This window comes from Aythya fuligula, chromosome 5 (genome assembly GCF_009819795.1).
Source record: "Aythya fuligula isolate bAytFul2 chromosome 5, bAytFul2.pri, whole genome shotgun sequence".
NCBI lineage: Eukaryota > Metazoa > Chordata > Aves > Anseriformes > Anatidae > Aythya > Aythya fuligula.
Window position 1 is genome coordinate 55,846,799 of NC_045563.1, and position 19,655 is coordinate 55,866,453.

The following is a 19,655-nucleotide window of genomic DNA, read 5'->3' on the forward strand; positions in this document are numbered from 1 at the left end:
TAAAGTTAGTTCTGTTGTATACACCTACACATGTATATACACATATACAATGACAATCACTGTCACAGAAATACAGATGATGATGTACTGTTATTAGTATTGGACTTGTCATTTATTTTTATGTGTTGGTTATGCTGTGAAAGATTTTCAAGTCAGGATGTAAAGAAACGTGGTACAATGGTTTGCCTTATATTCTCTGCAGGTAGTCATGCATATTTAACTGTGATTTCTGTTGTGGAGAGCTACAGCAGAAACATCTGAAATGTAAAGGGCTAGAAGAGCAGGTTAAAAAGTCTATTGTACAATCCAAAAATAACAATACTTTTGCAATTACAAATAGTGCAACTAAAAAGAGAGGGGGAAGGGAAAGATCGTAGGATTGATGCCTTTTTCTTGAACAAAATGAAGGCATTATGTTGCAGTTGGCCTGTGTGTGGTGTGCAGACCAAGTCCCTGGTTTCCAGGAGCAGTCAAACAGAACTGATTTTGGAAAGGAGATATTTTTGGCTCTTGTACTACATACCTTGCCCAGAAAAGTCTGACAACTTCATCCACCTGCTACACATAAATGTGCTGTAGGTTTTTACATTTAGTGCTGCAACTCCTTGAGCAATTTTGGATTTCTTAGGCATGACAATAAATCATATCTATCCCAAAGGAGTAAGACATCTCCCAAAAGAGTACAAATTCCTGAGTGCACTGGAAAGAGGGGACAACTTCGGCTTTAGGTATAGTTTAGGTTAATCAGAGCTCTTTGTAGTCCCTTTTGAAGACAGTGGTTAGCAATCCCTCTGAAGGCAGGTGAATAGAAGCCCGCCCAGCCCAGGGGGGACTCTTATGCTTACCTTGCTCAACATGACACACAGACGTCACAAAGTACAGCCAGAGGGACCAGGCATGCCAACTAGCTAGCAAGTCTTTGCCATAGGTAGTTTTGAATGTTTGGAGAGTGGGCCAGTAAACAAGTGTTTCTGGGCAAACTCCAATGATTTCAGCACTTAAAATTTATCAAAACACTCTATGAATATGCTTATCATAATGACAGTGTCTGTCACTGGGGAAAAATTATCTTAGATCTCATTCAAAATGCCATGCAATCCTCTTATTAGATCCGTATGAGTATCCTTAATTAAAATAAAATTCCTCTTTTAATATGGAAATTGAATACCACCAGAAATCCTTAGTGTAGAAAACATTAACCTGTGATGGCCTAAATGACAGGAAGTAAATGTCCTAATTTATGCTGGCAAATCATCCAGCAAGCAGGCCTGACAGTCTGACATCTAACATCAACAAACGTTGACCAGAGAAAGTAAGAGTTATTCAGTCGCGCCAAAAAGCCACGTGGGAAGAACAAAGATCTGATAAGATTATGTCTAAGATAGTAAAGAATTGAACTGTGTATCAAAGTCAAAAGAGATAATGAAAGGTGGAATTCAGTTGATCTTTGTAGGATTTTAGCAGTGATTAGAAGACATTATGATAAAAATGAATGCATTGAGAGGAAAGTTGGTAGCATGTTAAAAGTGAAAAATATATGAAGTATATGTGAAGGAAATTTCAAAGGCATGCAGCTCTGGGTGGGCTCAGAGGTGGGCTCTGTCATTTCTTCTAATACAGACTTTGGAAGAGAACGGAAAGAAATAATGAGTTTGGCTTGCTTTCCCGTCATAAGTATTCTGGAATTTTGGCTGCAAGCAAAGCACACACCAACTGATTTAATCAGCAAGTGTATGTGCTAAGTGCATTGTAAAAGATGTGCTTACTTGAAATATCTGAAATTTAAAGCTCACTTCTTAGTCATATTTGTAATGTCACACCAGGAGATACTGCAATTGCTAAAATACTTCAACGAAAAATGGTTATAATAAAATATTCACATGTGAAATCTTGGATTTAAAAGCTTTGAGGAGGGTTCTGAAGTCTTCAGGCAAATTGGGAAGGAATTCAGAAACTGTTTCCAAAACAGTTTCCAGAACAATTTGCTGCAGAATATTTGGTGGATTTTTTATTAGGTAACCTGTTTTTTAGTAAACAGGCTTAATCCAGGCAAAGTAGCATATTCATTTTTTATTAGGAGAAATAACTTTTAATAACAAAGATTCTTGTTGGCAAAGTCTACCTCAAAGACTTCCACATCATCGGCAAGCAGATAAGCCTTCAAAAATATTGATTTATCTATATCAACTTATTTTCTCTCTGGTTTCATGTAAGATGTCAGTCTTAGTGTCAAAGCATTATAGATTAAATCTACCTTCATAAAATACAGGAACGCCATATGTGATTCTGGAAGTAAGCACAGAACTTAAAGCTCCAGGAATCAGCCAGAGCCTGGCAAGACATGTTCCTGTCTTCTGTCCTTCTGCCACCTGGTCTTCCTGGTTCTGGTATACTTCTTGGACCACTGCAAGACCATGGCATTTCAATCTAGAAGACGTACAGATGCAGTCAGCTTAGGGTAACCGTATGAAACATAATTGAAGATGATGGTTGTGCAATAGCAGAGGTGTGGCAGAGGATAGCAGAGACTTGATGACTGTCAAGTAGGCACCAGGCACCAAATGAATCAGACCTGTTGCCATTACCGACTTTTGGCTGGTGTCTGAGTAGTGCCCGCTGCTCAAGTGGTTAAGCAGTTGCATGAAAACTGAAAAACATTGTAATTTATTTGTGGAGAGAAAAAAGGTGATAATTTTAGGATGGAGTGCTACACTCAAATATTTTGAATATTAAAGAGGATAAGAATGGGAAATTTTGTTTTCATTTTTCTGGAAGTAGTATTTGAAAACAAGACACTGGGAAAATGCTTCCTTGATGATAGTCTCACCTAAATAACTCACATTTCCCCTTGTTCTGTGGAAATTAGTTCAATGTGCTGAGAAAGCTATGTCTATACAAAGACATATATTTTCTTCTGTTAATAAGGGTTCGAATTGGCTGATTTTTCTGGCCTCCTATGTGGATGTAAAGATGCAGGTAGTCAACAAGTCAGGTTAATCTGTGTATTATATGTACTGTGAATCATTCACTGTGCATACTCCTTTCATTTTCGTTAGGAGGAAATTTAGATTTGCAGAACTGTAATTACTGCAGTCCAAACAGGCAAATAACTCAATACGGATAAAAGATCAGACATTAGATTATATTCATTATTTCACAAAACAATTTTTGTATTTATCTGTTTTGTCTGTTCATCTCATGATCATTTTTCTGATAGTCATCTGTTCTATAAAACTAACAATTCCTCACTGAAGAGCTGATAAGCAAAGAAATATTACAAACAGTAACCTGTGCATTTTTTTTCTCCTGTTCTGCAACACTTTTAAAAGTTCTATAGTCATTAGTAATTCAATACAGTATAAGGGAACATGAGAAAGGATGGCTCAGCATTCCAAAACTCATGTCTGAAATTCAAACTTTTCACAGAGAAATTATTTTGATATGTTCCTTGCTCCCATCCCATATCTGAAACTTAACAAAAACAAACATCAACAAAAACAGAGGATCGTCCATGTTGCTTTTGGAATTTAAGTATTTTCTTGGAATACATTCTAGCAGAATTTTCTGAAAGAACAAGTCATAGAGTTGTGAGGGTTTTTTTTAGCAAATATATTTTTGGGAAATTCTTCTAAATCTCTGCTAAGTCATGTACATTACTATTGTGAGTTCCAGTGGACTTTGAATTAGACCTCTAAATGCAGATAGAAGAGAAAGAGCTTGTGAAAAAAAAAAACTGTCATTATCACTATAAGATGAATACTTTCTAAACAAGTAATTCTGCCAAACTAATAGTAGGGTGCTGATACTGATCATCTCATGAAATTATGGTTCATCCAGCTATTTTACTTAGTTTCAGCAGAATATACAAGCATTCATATGCACATTAGAATTTCCAGTTAGTGCAAGTGATATATTTTTCAGATTTTTAGGGATCATTTCTAATTGAAAGAATTCCTTATCATGCTATACCATACTCTACTATTTAAGGCCACAAGATTGTGAAGCTCTCAAGGTAATTAAAAACTACTGAGGTACAAATTTAGTAAAAGCTCTCTAGAAAATGCAGTGCATATTTTTCTCATTTGTGCCTCTTTGAACCTTAGAAGTTGCAGCAAATGTGGAAAATCAAGTGTAAAACATCTAGTATTTCAGTGGAAGGAAATTTGCTGCTTATATGAAGCAATAGCCTAGACTGTAGAGTAACTGCTCCATATAGAAGTCCATTTTGAGTTTAAGGAGGTAAATGAAAGGCATGAAATGGAGAACATTTTGCCAACTCACACTGACATGAGGTCCCAGCAGGCAGAGACTGTAGGCAGCAGAAATAATCTAAAGCAGTTCATAAAATGCTTAAACTCAATGCCTAAATGTGTCCCGGAATCCGCAAGAGGCAGAGAAATATGAGTTTTCAAAATTCTTTTCTTCTTTAACCCCCTTCCAAATCTTTGTACAAAAAAAAAAAAAAAAAGTAATTTCACTTGAACTGCGTTATTAAGCATTGATCTTCCTTAATAAAATACAAAACAATATACCACCAAGTCATTTCTTGTGTGGTCAGCTTTCAGATAGAAAGTCCTGACATTTATTTATGCAGAAGTAATCCTTTATAAAACAATGATTTAATAAGAATGCATGTTAAAGCATTTTTTTTTAATAAAACTTGATGAAAACGCAGTATATAAAGTAGTTAACAATTTGCAATATCTGATTTTCGTGGTTCTCCTGATTTTCTAATGTGACTTCTATGAAGTTTTATCTATAATAACTGTTTATTTAATTTTATTTTTATTTCTTATGTCTAGCAAAATGCCTCATCAGAGAAAGAGAATCTTCACATGACCTCAAGAAAGGAAGAAAATCAGAGCATCCAGGAGTGCGATTCTCGAGATGTAAGCCAATTTATCCTAGAAATCAGGTTTTAATCCAGATTGTATGAAAACCTTAAATGATTAGCAATGTGCTTTATTTTTCCTAACCAAGCTGACACATATATCATAAGCCAGCTATTTTCTACTTTAAAGCACAGAGGAGTGAATTGTCCTTGTGGTCAATCCATGCAGGTATACTCTCTGGATTTCTGTTAAAGATTACTTAAAAGGACTTGTAGAGCTTTTCAGGGAAGAAAAGAAGTGGGAAAAGATGTGATTTGTTCATGCAGCTCTGTAGTTGATGAGTTGCTGCAGCACAGCAAGATGCATAATATTGTTTATGCAACATTTCCAAAAATAGTTGGGTACAGTTGTCACAGATGCTACATTTAATTAGGGAAGGAAAGGAAAAGAAAGGAAAATAAGAACTTTCAGGGAGCCATTTAGCTTGAACACCAAGAGATGACAATATAATATTGAAAGTAGGTAAGCGCTACCAGTCTAGGCAAGCCACAAGCTTTATTCTTCTCATGACACATCTGACAGAAAGCTAAGTCTTCTGCTTTTAGCAAGTCAAAAATCTCATCCATGCAGCATGGTGAGAGCTGGAACATAAATCCCAATTGCATTTACTATGGCTGCAAATAGAACAATACAAATAAGACAAAACAGGAAGGAAAATAAAACAGAAAAATGAGAGAGAGAATTTATGCTCAGAGTATATTTTCAGTAAAGTAGTTGAAAAAATATTGCACTGCCATGACTAATTTGAAGGTGCAATATAAAAAATAGGGAAAAAAATAAGACAGTCGTAATGGTTCTTGAATGAACTACTGAGCACATTGCCTTCCTCCAAACACAACAAACTTCTGTGGAGGTAACTGGGTAGCTTGCTGATAGCAATCATACTAGCATATAGCAGCATGAAGAAATGTTTGGAAAACAGATCTAGGTGATTGACCTACCCACTTTGTTGCTAGCACCCAACAAATTGTAAAAAGCTATTCTTATTACCCATTTATTGCAAGCATTAATAATTTATTCAATCATAATTGAGCTCCCCTCTGCCACAACCTCTAGAGGGGGCAGAGGCAAAGAAATTGCATATCCAGAAGAGTGCATAATTTGATGCTACAGCTTTCTTTATATTTAAAGATGAAGAAAATGTCCCTACCTACTAAAATCTGAAGAAGGATATGAAAGAATAAGATTTAAAATTCTGAAGCTGGAGCTAACTCCAAATGGAGGTTGGTTACTGCTTGGGAAAGTTAGGAAACATTTGATGGAATCCAATTTAGTTTAGGTAGAGCTTTGCAGACTGTTTGTGGAAGGAGGTTCAATAATCTTTTTACTGAAGTGAATACTTTAAAACAGCAAAAACGAGAAATTAAAACATTGCTCAACGTGAGAAAGTGCCAAATTTCTATGTCAAACCATGCAATGAAAGACACAGAAAAGATGCACTTCTCCATATAAGTGGGGATTTAATTATTTTGACTTGGGGGAGAGGGTGTAATTTTTTTGCTGCTACCAGCTAGTATATTTAGCCATTTAGTCAGTATGGCTCAAATTAGTATTTTGAGAAAATGAGAAGAGAGAAAGCAGAGGAAGACTCCAACTGGAGTTAGAGGTCTTGAGGAGTTGAACTATTTGTCATGACTGAAGATAAATTAAACCTTAACCCTATTCCCTTTGTCCTTCTAAGTGCATTATAATTCACAGATAAAGAAAGTAGGCTGTATTTCTAAACATGATTAATAAGATTAAGATTTATAACATTTAATCTCTCAATAATTATTATATTTTAAGACCAATTCTATGTTCTGTGGGACTCACATTTCCATTACATTTTAAATTTCTGAGGTGTGTTAAATCTGTGTTTGACAAAATCTCCTCTTTGTAGAAATAGCTGTAAAATTAGAGAAAGAATACCATAGGGGCATATAAATTCACTGTGCCTTGCTGGGTAATACTCCTTATTGGAAAATTAAGCTAGAAATAGTTTTGTCAGTCTTGTCTTGCCTTTAATTGTGTAGCTATTTTTCCAACTGAAAAATAGGTATACTATGTAATATTAATAGTTTTATTCTGTTCACATAAGAAGTAAGATTGACACTAATATGCAAAAAGCTGTCTATGAAGTTTCACCATGCTGTGCTTCTAGTGTCTGTTGAAGGAATAGCCCTGAGAGATGAGTTACAAAATCAATTGTTAGGATAGCCACACCTGCAAGCAAGGAAACTAATCAGTGTGATATTTATCCCTAGTAGAAACAGATCTTGCAGTACAATTTTTAAAAAGTCACAGGATTAGTTTGTGGCTTGAGCTTAGAAGAAAAAAGAGGGTTTATAATCTTTGGAAAAGAGGGTGGGCCACGCTGTAAGGATGGAGTGGACTATAAGGACTATAAGGATGTTGCGAGGCTGTGCAGGGACAAAATTAGAAAGGCCAAAGCTCATCTGGAGCTCAAACTGGCTACTGCCATTAAAGATAACAAAAAATGTTTTTATAAATACATCAACACAAAAAGGAGGTCTAAGGAGAATCTCCATCCTTTACTGGATGCGGGGGGAAACTTAGTTACAAGAGATGAGGAAAAGGCTGAGGTGCTTAATGCCTTCTTTTCCTCAGTCTTTAGTGGCAAGAGCAGTTGTTCCCTGGATACCCAGCACCCTGAGCTGGTGGAAGGGGATGGGGAGCAGAATGGGAGCATAATCCACCGGGAAATGGCTGGCAACCTGCTACAGCACTTGGATGTACACAGGTTGATGGGGCCGGATGGGATCTACCTGAGGGTACTGAGAGAACTGGCGGAGGAGCTGGCCAAGCCACTTTCCATCATTTATCGGCAGTCCTGGCTATCAGGGGAGGTCCCAGTCAACTGGCAGCTAGCAAATGTGACACCCATCTACAAGAAGGGCCGGAGGGTAGACCCAGGGAACTATACACCTGTTAGTTTGACCTCAGTGCCAGGGAAGCTCATGGAGCAGATTATCTTGAGTGTCATCACGTGGCATTTGCAGGGCAACCAGGCAATGAGGCCTAGTCAGCATGGGTTTGTGAAAGGCAGGTCTTGCTTGAGGAACCTGATCTCCTTCTATGACAAAGTGACATGCTGGGTGGATGAGGAAAAGGCTGTGAAGGCTGTTCTTGGCTGCAAAGCCAAGAACACGGCACAAGTTCTCACGTACCATTTGTTAGAAAAAGATATTGGGAAGGGAAAAAGAAAAAAATGGGAGCTTAAATGAATATGCTTAAAAATCAGATGTTGCTTAGAAACCTAATATTTCTACAATATTTTCTCAGAGCTTTGCAAAGAGCCTCTAATTGTCTCTCTGGTAGAAAAAAAAAAAAAAAAACAACAACAACAACAACAAAAAACGTGATTTCTGTCTTGGAAGAGTTACTGTAGTAAAGACTAACTAGAGAAGAACATGCAATATTTCAGTTTTTAAGACAAAAGATAAAGGGAAATGGCAAGTTGTTGGTCTCAAGCAATATTTCATGGTCTGTATGGCTAACCTTTCCTGTAGGTGTTTAAAATTGGCAGTTATGAACATATGTCAATTTTTCTTGTATGCATGTTCAATCTAATTAGTATAGTATACATTGGAATGAATACAGAGGAAATGTTGTTTACAAATAGGAAACTGTCCTGGTTTCAGTTAGCACAGAATTAATTTTCTTCCTAGTAGCTGGTGGAATGCTGTGTTTTGGCTTAGAATGAGAAGAGTGCTGATAACACCCCGATGCTTTAATTGTTGCAGAGCAGTGCTTATACTAAGCCAAGGACATCTCAGCCTTTGCTCTGTCCTGCCAACGGGCAGGCTGGGGGGTGCAGTAAGAGCTGGGAGGGGACAGACCCAGGACAGGTGACCCAAACTAGCCAAAGGGGTATTCCATACCATCTGACGTCATGCTAAACAATATATAGGGGTGGCTAGCCGGGGGGAGGGGGCCGGACTGCTCGGGGTTAGGCTGGGCATCGGTCAGCGGGTGGTGAGCAATTGCATTGTGCATCACTTGTTTGTACATACTATTATTACTTTCGTATTGTCACCATTGTATCATCATTATTATTATTGTTATTATTATTTTTGTTATTTTTTTTTCCTGTCTTATTAAACTGTCTTTATCTCAACTCACGGGCTTCACTTTCCATTTCTCTCCCCCGTCCCAGAGAGGGAGGGGGGAGGGTGAGCGAACGGCTGCGTGGTGTTTAGCTGCCGGTCGGGTTAAACCACGACAGTCTTTTTGGAGTCCGGCCCCCTAGCTAGCTCAGTCGGTAGAGCATGAGACTCTTAATCTCAGGGTCGTGGGTTCGAGCCCCACGTTGGGCGCCAAAAAGACTGTCGTGGTTTAACCCGACCGGCAGCTAAACACCACGCAGCCGTTCGCTCACCCTCCCCCCTCCCTCTCTGGGACGGGGGAGAGAAATGGAAAGTGAAGCCCGTGAGTTGAGATAAAGACAGTTTAATAAGACAGGAAAAAAAAATAACAAAAATAATAATAACAATAATAATAATGATGATACAATGGTGACAATACGAAAGTAATAATAGTATGTACAAACAAGTGATGCACAATGCAATTGCTCACCACCCGCTGACCGATGCCCAGCCTAACCCCGAGCAGTCCGGCCCCCTCCCCCCGGCTAGCCACCCCTATATATTGTTTAGCATGACGTCAGATGGTATGGAATACCCCTTTGGCTAGTTTGGGTCACCTGTCCTGGGTCTGTCCCCTCCCAGCTCTTACTGCACCCCCCAGCCTGCCCGTTGGCAGGACAGAGCAAAGGCTGAGATGTCCTTGGCTTAGTATAAGCACTGCTCTGCAACAATTAAAGCATCGGGGTGTTATCAGCACTCTTCTCATTCTAAGCCAAAACACAGCATTCCACCAGCTACTAGGAAGAAAATTAATTCTGTGCTAACTGAAACCAGGACAGAAACAGACAGGACAAATGAAACGAGCTGATTTTTAGTTTAGACACTGCCAACACCTTTGTTGTCATGAAATTTGACATGACTTTTCTTAGCCAGAAGTAGGTAGGATATCCTGTAGTACATCTTGATTATTTCAAATCATCTTAGGTTTGTTCAAGACCATGAAATGGTAACTTAAGTTTTATTAAAAATAAAAATAAAAGCAAATAAAAATCTGTTAGATAATTATTATATTTGTTTCTTGGCCTCGCCCAGGTATGTTTTCCCTGTGACTGGCTCCTGAAAGTCTCTGTACAGAACCAGAGTTCTGCAGAGCTCTTTTCCGTGTATCATTTCCCAAAAGCTCTTGCGTTTGTGTTGCTTTTTTTTTGTTGTTGTTTGTTTGTTTTGGTTTTGGTTTTTGTTTGTTTGTTTGTTTGTTTTTCTTTTTTTTTTTCTCCCAAAGGCCAACTACTTGTACGTAAGAATGTACTTTGTCTCTTTTTCACATCAAATACTTCTAATGCATGTCGTTTCAAACCTTCTTTTTGTAGTGCTGAATCCAAACAAGAAATATAAACTATTTCTTGGTTCTCTGTTCTCATCGTAGATTTCTTGCTCTGTGCCCTTGTAGACTTCCCTGATAAATAAAAGCGGTAGTGCTTTTATTTACTGCCTTAATTTCCTGCAGTAAATAAACATTGCATGTTCATTAATCATTCAGTGACAAAGGACACTGAGTATTGGACCAAAATTTATACGTTTCTAAGCAACCACAGAGTTTACCTTCATTTTTCTCTGTCTGTTTCAATTGCAGAGCTCTGATCACATTGTGCTTTCCCATCACTATCCCAAGGGAGTAATGACAGAGAAAAAAGAAATCACTACTGTAGCAAAACTTCAGTTATAGAATTCTTGAAACGAATTCAGTAAGTTTGTACCCTAAATGAAGACTATGCAGGTCATAAAAAGTTACATCAATTTATTTTAATCATTCACTAAGTACATTGTGCACTAAAATAGGAGAGGGGTATGAAAAGCTGCACAACTGTATTATGAACACACATGAATACTCTTCATAAATACCATACACCGCATCTTCTAAACAATGTGGGTTAAAAAAGATTGAAATGCGTATTTATTATAAATTCATGAACAGATCTTATAAAAGGTGTCCTAGAATAAAATGGAATCCTAACTTTCCTAATAAAATTATTTCCACAGCAGAATGGCATTTTAATAGAACATCATCTATTCTGAGTATATGCAAATTGTTAATGTTCAACTTCACAGATTGGAAAAGTTGTATTATTATGAGAAAGAAAAAGAAAAAAAAAAAAAAAAAGTAGGAGTAAAAATATCCATTCAGTTTCAGAAGAAATAAAATATGTCAAAGAAGTATTTACTTCATGTTGTAGAAAGCTAAAAACTTGTGACCCAAAAAAATTCAGTCTGAGGTGCACAGAGTATAAAATTGTTATATGAACAAGTAGACCTTTAAGAGGCATGCAGCACATGTGTGGTAGACCAATGAGCATATGTGGTTATTGACAATTCATGTGGTTATTAACAATTAACAAAATATGTGGTTATTAAGAATTCAAACATCCAAGTAATTACAACATATGATAGAATTTGTACTTCTTGTCTAATGAGGAAATATAGCCTTTTCTTATTTTTAACGTATATTATTTGTTTTGTTTTCTTTTCACTTTTAATTACCCTTAGTGGGAAAACTTAGCTACTTTTAGCCAAGTTTGTCTTTTAAAGGTTTCAGGTCATTTGAACCAATAATACAAAACATACAGAAAGATCTGGAGACAGTAATTTATCTGAAGCTAGTTCTAGTGAGATATCTCATCTAAGCATAGTCAAAATTCAATGATGTTAAGCGTGTTTTCTTCCCGTGTCGATTATGCTGGTTAAAGCTAATCTGTACCATCCTAACTAAACAATTCCTCATGCTCCTTCAGCCTATATCCCAGATGGCACTTTGCTGATGTTAGTGACAGTAGGAATGATACAGCTGAGCAGCACCTTCATCATGTTTCTCAGCTGACCTGGCCACGGTATCTGGATTTCTTTGTATAGAACTAGCTGATTACTTTCTCCTCTCTCATGCTCTGCAAGCACATCCCGCTTTAACACCTGCTGAAGCTAGCAGGGGGTATAGTGATGTGAAGGAATGCTGGAGCTGAAGTGTTTGGTCTGCTCAGTCTGTACATTAGTTAGTGATACCCTTTAGCAGTGGTAGAAATATTTACTTGATTTCCTGTCCACTTGTGGTAAGTGGCATATGAGCAACAAAAAGAATTCTTATTCGCTGTGTCGATACAGTAGGATACCCTTCCAGTTACATTGTTCAGCAGTTTGCAGATGAAATTGCATAGTTTAATAACCTAGGGACATGCTGAATTTTAACAGGCTTTCAGAAATTTCTTTTTAAATGAAGATGCACACTTGGCTGATCCACCTTTATAATTTATACATCCAGCTGTGAACCTCTCCTGCTCAGCTGTACAATTCACTCGGTAAGCTGAATACCATCACTTCTGAAATTTTGCATACTTTACTGATCAAGCTGCATATTTTATAACCAGAATTTCATATAAATTCACTTAGCTAATAAAATCGTGTAGTAAACTGATCAAGATGGAACAATATTCCCAGGCATATGCCCCACCCGAATTATCATATCTTGTTTAATCTCTCATATTGCTGTTGCAGATACTTTTTCCTGTTGCATACACAAAATGTATTGCTTAAGGCAGAATGCAGTTGTAGTTAGTGTTGTTCAGAATTCTTGCTGCTTTATGTTAGAGCTTTTAATATTAAGTGTCCAAACATTAGTTTTTTCCTTATGTCTCATGATAAAAATACAGCATGTGTAATATAATGAATATTTGTCTTCAGAATAAGCCCATAATTATAAATCATTTGGCAGATATACTTGAAAAATCAGTGACAGCAATTTAATGTCAAGGCAAATAATATTTCCACACATAAAATATAAAGATTGCTGTGTAATTGATTCATGAGTGAAATTCTGAGATCTGTCACTAATGGTTGTATACGACATATTAACTGTGACCATTTTTTATTAAAATAAAGCAATATAAGGGAATTGGTAGAAAAAAAAAATAAAAATAGAGAGAAAATGTCTCAGTAAGCTTCAAAGGAATGTATATATATTTTTTTTTGTTTCATTGCTCTTCGATGTATAAAATCATTTCAAGATTTAGCCATAATTTACTTAATAATGATATACTTGAATAAGTACTGGCTATGATTACAAGCAATGAAAGTTTTCTTCCTGAATCTAGAAAGAGGCAATTGTTTCTGTGTGCACTTGCTAGGGAAACTAGGATTAAATGTCCTTGATTGAAAAGTTTTCAGGTACTGAAGAAAATAGATAGAGCAGAATCCCTCTTCATCCGATGAACCTCTGATGACAGTCATGATTAAAACTTTAATAAACATTGAATATAGCTGGATGAGGAAAACAATAAAATGGCTCCTTTCAGCTAGGTGATGTATGCACAACTGATATGCTGAAATCTTGATGCAAAGCATGGCAAAGTCACAGTATCTATCTAAAAAAATAAAAAATAAATCTAAAATCTCATCTTCAGAAAATAAAAAACCACACTGACAACATTTCAACACTTTTCCTTTCTGAAAGCAATTACTGTTTGGTTTGTGTTAGTTTCTACCACATCAAACTATTATTCTATAATACTGTAATTAGAGTTACCTCTCAAATGTGATGGAAAGAGATGTGCAGATGGGACAGCAAACAAACAAAATCTTCATAATATTCAGCATACAGAAAACTAATCCCCCTGCCCCCTCCCCCCCCCCCCAAAAAAAAAAATGTATTGTTATTATTATTATTATTTTAATCTATATATCACTCATGGCTGTGAAAGATATTCTAATAACTTGGTTTATTATTTTCTAATTTGTTTGAGGTGGACTTTATATGCAGTAGAGATTCTGTATGTATTTATATTTGTGTTTGCGTATGCATACAGGTATATACGTATATATATACGCACATATATACAGGTATATATGTGCGTGTATATTCATGTGTGTGAATATGTGTGGTGGTGTATGGAATATCTGTTAGGCTGTTTTTAACTCAGTTTATGGTTATGATGGGAGATGCTGTCTCAACTTTTGGAACTCAAGACTTCAAACTGAGAGTCGGGGCTTACACAGCTCATCTGTAGTGACTGGTTACAGTCCTGGCTATTGTGCTGCTGTTGACAGATGGTGTATTGAAGGTTATTACGATGCTCAATCTGTAATGAATTTGTTAATAATATGCAAGTTTTCACAATTCAAGGAATCAACAATTAATGTTTTGTATTTTAACAACAGAAAGATATAGTACTTGCTTTACTTAGAAAACCATTTCAGTCTACTATCTTTCCAACAGTGATCCATACGGTGGGTTACTCAAAAGGAAAACACTTGTGAGTGGAAAAATGTGAGATACTAGAAACATGAATCTCCTCTTCTTGTTTCCTACCAAGAAGGTCCTTGTTACCTGGCCTATGAAAAGAATCCGAAGGATTAGTCATTAGAAAATATTCTTTTTAACATTAGTGGTTTTTGGTTGGTTGGTTGGTTGTTTTGGGGGGGGGGGGGGGGGGGGGGGGTGTGTGCGTAAAGCAATCTTTATTTCTTTATGTCTTAAATGTTTTTCCTCCCCTATTTTTAATAATTTCAGCAGTTTTTCTATATCCTATGTATAGGATACAGATTTTCTATATCCTATATCCTATGTACTGTCTTGGTGAAATAAGTTACCTGATAATTTTTAGTATATACAGTTAGAGTGAATTATGGATTAGTAAAGGACTGTATATTTCCTTAGTGTTATTTATGTGCTCTTTACACAGACTGAACTGCTGTTCCTTTTTTGACCTGCAACATCTTTTACCCTCAGACTGTTCACCTGCAAGTCTCTGGAACCTTCACATTTTTCTAAATGTGACTAAGCTGAAAATGTTTTTATCTAGCTCACTAGTAAATATAGCAAATACATGTTTTGCCAAGACCACACATTTAAGATTTTGAAATGTTAAAAGCTTACTAAGACTTTCTATTCTGTCATCTCACTCTTTAACCTTTATCTAGAATATAAGCTACCTGTTAGTATTTTATTTTATTTTATAAAAGGAGTAGATGCTTTATCAAGATATTTTATCAATACTACCTGATTATTCCCTGTTCTGCGATGTTCATCCTACTGTTATTAGCTGTTGTGTATAGTGGGGAAAAATATGAAAAAGTACCACCACCATAAATCACTTCGATTGCATCATCTCCAAGGCTCACTTTAGTAGCTTAAACTTGACTAAAAACACCCTGAAGTACTGTGAAGTCTTTGACAAAATCAGTCTCTTCACAAGGTTTTGGGAGTGAGGCATCTAATTCCCCTCCAAGTAGTTTTCTTAATAATACGTTTCATGTTCATATTCACACCTGTTTGTAGATCAACTTCGTTAGAGGCAAGGGACTATCAGAATTTCTCAAGTGAAAAAACATAATGAATTTTCCTCCCCCTTGTCAATCTCTTACTTTTTAATTAACTTCAATCTAATGTCATTTGTACTGAAAGGATATTTATACAATTTCTTGATATTTAATTTGCATGAGAGGGTATTTATTTTCAGTGTTCTCTGCTGAATGAGATAATTTTTATCCTGCTGTGATTTACACTGCTATAGGATGAATTCAGACTTATTTCCCTTTTTCTGAAGAAAAACTGTCCAAGTAAAAAGTCTTGAAAAACATATCATGTAGAGACGTTTTTTTGTTGTTGTTTTATTTGTTTTTTTTTTGCTCTTCTGAACACACAGGGCTTATTCTATCCTAGATTAATATTATCAACCATAATCTCAGAAAATACGTATATAAAAGAAGTTGCTGAAATGTCATTAAGCTATATTACTGGTGAATTTGATGCCTTTTTTCAACAATACATCTGAATATGTCTGATGTGTAAAAATATTAAAATTTGACCTAGCTTCAAAAATTTTCCATTTATGCTAAAAAGGAACCATTGCAGGGGAAAACCTGCTAAAGTTTGAAATAAGCAAAATCACTGATATGTTGTAAAGAGTCTTCATGACTTTATTTTTTATTTTTTTTTAATTTTCACTATATTTGATTGGATAATTTTTTATTACCAAGTATAAATTTTCCAATCTGAGCATTGCACATTGGAACTGCGTTCTAAAAACTGCAATTTTAAAGGAATGACCAAAAATTATCCATATTTTACTGTATTTCACATTTTAATTTCTTCACCTATAGTGTCATTAATCCCAGTCCTGAAGGACTTGAATTTAATTTCAGTAGAATTTTCAGCACTAAGACTTAAGTCTTATAATGAAGATTTACCTAAAACTTATAATTCTCTTTGGTTTGCAATCTACTGTGTAATACTTCAAGCTTTTTATTTATATTGTTCAAATCCTTTTTCCCTCATATTAAAAAGCATATTGGCAAAGAAAATGACATTCTGGCTGGAATAAAACAGTGATGAATCTGACAAGCCTTTCTATACCTTAAGAGTTCTCTGACTTCCCCATTCAATAAGCTCAACGTGTGATGTATGCAAGAGATGCAGCAGTTCAGACAAAAGAACAGTAATAGAGGAGTCCTGAAGTCTAATGCTCTTGTTCAGTTCTTGGTTACTTTTTCCTCACTTACAATAGAAAATTGTAATTACTAACCTGTTTTAAGGGACCACTGTGGAATAAACTTCGCTACTGATGAGATTTAAACATGAGGAAAAAGAGCTATCTTAGCGTTAAATTACTAAACTTTTACAGCCACATAAGACTATGTAGAGATGATAGGAGAAAGGGATTCACTTGGCTACGATAACTTTTTGTTCTATTTCATCTACTAGGCTACAAACAAACAACAACAAAACCCACTGTGAATGTTCTAAGAAAACACAATTTTAGGAAAAAATCCAAAGTAATTATCTGTGACATCTGTATTGACAGGTTGGCAAGACATGTTTGGGGAATCGCAATAATTCAACATCTCGTTTGAAGACAGCTGAAACAGACAGAAGCTTTCAGGTATTCTGTTTCTGAGAAGTTCTTGTGTTTGTATTAAAAGGTCTTGTAAAGCATACAGTTACTTGTAGTATATATGCACATTCTACTCCAATGCTTCTGAGATAGATTTGTTTACTCAGTTCACAGACTTTAACTCTGACAGATTTCCATTCATTTGTTCAAAATGGCTCCTGGATATTAACAGTTTGCAAAACTATTTAATACTCGAAGAACTGAACTAGCTTAGTAGTCAACTGACATTTCAATAATGTGATGTCCACAGCACTGGGAAGGGGATGTTATCAAAACAGTGCTACATCTGCAATTATGTCAAGATGTACTCAGAAATCTTACCAATGCAAAAGTTGGTAAGAGTGGTAAAAGTTGGTAAGAGTTGGTAAAATGTGAGTTGTACTCCTGTGCTCTTCATTTGATAGACCAAGGGGGAGGAAAAAAAAATAAATCTCATGATTATAGTGCAGCATCAGATTGGTATTGTCAAAAATTGTATTCTTCATTGTCAAAAATTAAGTATACTTTCTTAGTAGAGATCAGAATTCTTCTCTAGACACTAGCAAAGAATATCATATTCTGTTGTGTTTGATATATCAATTTAACAGAAATACAGCTTTGTGCAAAATTGTTATTGATTTTAAAAGTCCTGTTTTATTTGCTTATCTGTGTTCATTTTGCATGTGCAATGCTTACACTGGTGCTATTTTCACCTTCAGCAGAAGTTGCACAGCCCTCCGTGGACTAAACCTGAAGATAAAAAATCATCTGAGAGAAATGAGAAAAAAAATGAAGAATCAGTTAGTACAAAAGAAAGAAAAATTTAAATGCTACTAATATACATGTAATAATGCTCATTACTTGCTTTCATGTTCATATGATTTTTAGTCCAGAGGCATGAATAGTACCAGGTTTATAAAGCATGCATTTTTCACTATTTTATGAATGTTTGTAAATTAGTCTAGAATAGACCAATTAGTACCTTTCAGCAATAATCCAAAATGGATATTTGAAGAAATGCTTTGTAATACAGTCCAGTTTTTGAACTATTATTCTACTTGATTAGTAATTGCATATTATAAATTAGTTTCTTTGTAAAAAGAAATTACCATTCTCAAGTATTTTCTCAGTCTGTTCTATTTCATGTACATTTATGGCAAGTTAGGTTTTAGATCAAGAATAAAAGGGTAGCTAAAAAAAAATCTGTGTAAACATAGATAAAGTACAGTGCAGCTCATAAGAGCAACTGTAAAAATGGGACAGTAGGGCTCCATGTATATTTAACTTTACAGTAATACCATTGCAAATCTGCTAACTTAAACAATAAAAAGTGTTTGGTTGTTTTTTTCCTTTCCTTTTTTTTTTTTTTCCCCTCTACCTGCAATAGGACAATTAGTCCTATTTTGAGAACTGAACTGTTGGCAGAAATGAAGAGTTAAAGGGATGGAGATAGGAAGAGTCATGGCATTTAGGATCCAAGCAAAAATTTTGCAGGTGGACCCAAGTAAAAATTTCTTAGCTTGGGTACCCATCCTGGAACTTCAGTTCCATCCCTTATAGTTGGGCTGACCTCTGCAATATAAATATACTTTACATGGTGAAAACACATTTTGACCACTGTAGGTGGAATTTTGATCACTACAGCAAAGATAAGCATTTTGGTTAGCGTGTGCTCTGTGACTTTTATGATTCTTCCAGTTTCGTATGGGCAACATACTCTATTACAATGAGTTTGAAAGCAGAAAGGAAAGGAAAAGGAAGAAAAGCAAGGTAGAATGCCATCTTTGTATACACATCACTGTCGATCTACTTTAGGAATTCATGTGTCTCATATGATTGAGATGAAAATCTTTCAAGAACTAGTGCCTTAGGAACAATTCACTGTCTGATGCAGTGCTTTTGTGCTTTCCTCTTGCATGAGGTGTTTTAAAAAGCTGTAACTTGTAAACTCCCAGCTCGCTCTTACAACACACAGCAGTGAATTACAACTGTTATTGGATTGAAAGCAGTTTGCTTATATTAGCTTGCTTTTCCTTGCTTTTGAATCAGTTCAAAAAGTAAATAGACAAAGTTACATTCAATTTAGTGGTATTCTCTGTCCTGGTTTTAGCTGTTTAGATTTTATCTGTCTTTGAACAGTCTCATCCAAAAGCTGTCCGTTCCTCTCCGGTGTGAAACACATTTCATTCCAACATTTTGCATGTGTTCCTCTACTCAGAAGTGGGTATTGCAGAGCAGTAGGTTTTTCTGCCTGGAGAAATCTCAACAATTTTGAAAAGAAAAGAAAAGAAACTTGTGAACTGATTAAATAATGGCAAAGTCACACTATTATCAAAGAAAAGATTATCCATGTAAAGTGTCGAAAAAATGAAATCCTGGCCACAAAGATAATCAGATCAGAGATGCTTGTTTTCACAATTGATCCTGATCAGCATCATCAAATCAATTATATCAAATATAATATGATTTTGGTGCAGGTGGTCTGGGCCTCATAGCAGTCATTTGCTGCATTTCAGTTATAGCTACAACATATCTGGCTGAAGATAGTCTTCTGTTTTTCAAAATTTCCCGTAAGCAAGAGAATTGTGATCCCATTGTATCTACAGCCAGCATCTAATTCCTAGTTCATTGTCAAAACCAGAACCTCTTTGTGTATGGCACACATTAATTGAAATGCGTGAGGTATGGACTGAAAAGGCCATTAAAACCATTTCAGACATACATCTAGAAAGGGCATAAATCTTCAAGTGTATCTCCCAGAC

At 35.9% G+C, this 19,655-nt stretch overlaps 1 protein-coding gene and 1 non-coding gene across 3 annotated transcripts in view; both read left to right on the forward strand.

Annotated features, from left to right (window-relative positions):
• The window catches only part of LUZP2 (leucine zipper protein 2), a 184,474-nt gene extending 166,232 nt beyond the window's left edge, over positions 1 to 18,242 (forward strand). Inside the window, exons 10-12 of one of the 2 annotated variants that reach the window (XM_032188988.1) lie at positions 4,803 to 4,889; positions 16,825 to 16,902; positions 17,613 to 18,242. In XM_032188988.1, coding sequence (XP_032044879.1) covers positions 4,803 to 4,889; positions 16,825 to 16,902; positions 17,613 to 17,720 — 273 coding nt within the window. In that variant the 3' untranslated portion in view covers positions 17,721 to 18,242. The remainder of the gene's footprint in view (positions 1 to 4,802; positions 4,890 to 16,824; positions 16,903 to 17,612) is intronic. The other variant, XM_032188990.1, reaches the window with a different exon arrangement.
• Positions 9,136 to 9,208, forward strand: TRNAK-CUU. Its single transcript has one exon. It is a non-coding gene; the product is annotated as a tRNA-Lys (tRNA).
• Positions 18,243 to 19,655: the final 1,413 nt, after the last annotated feature.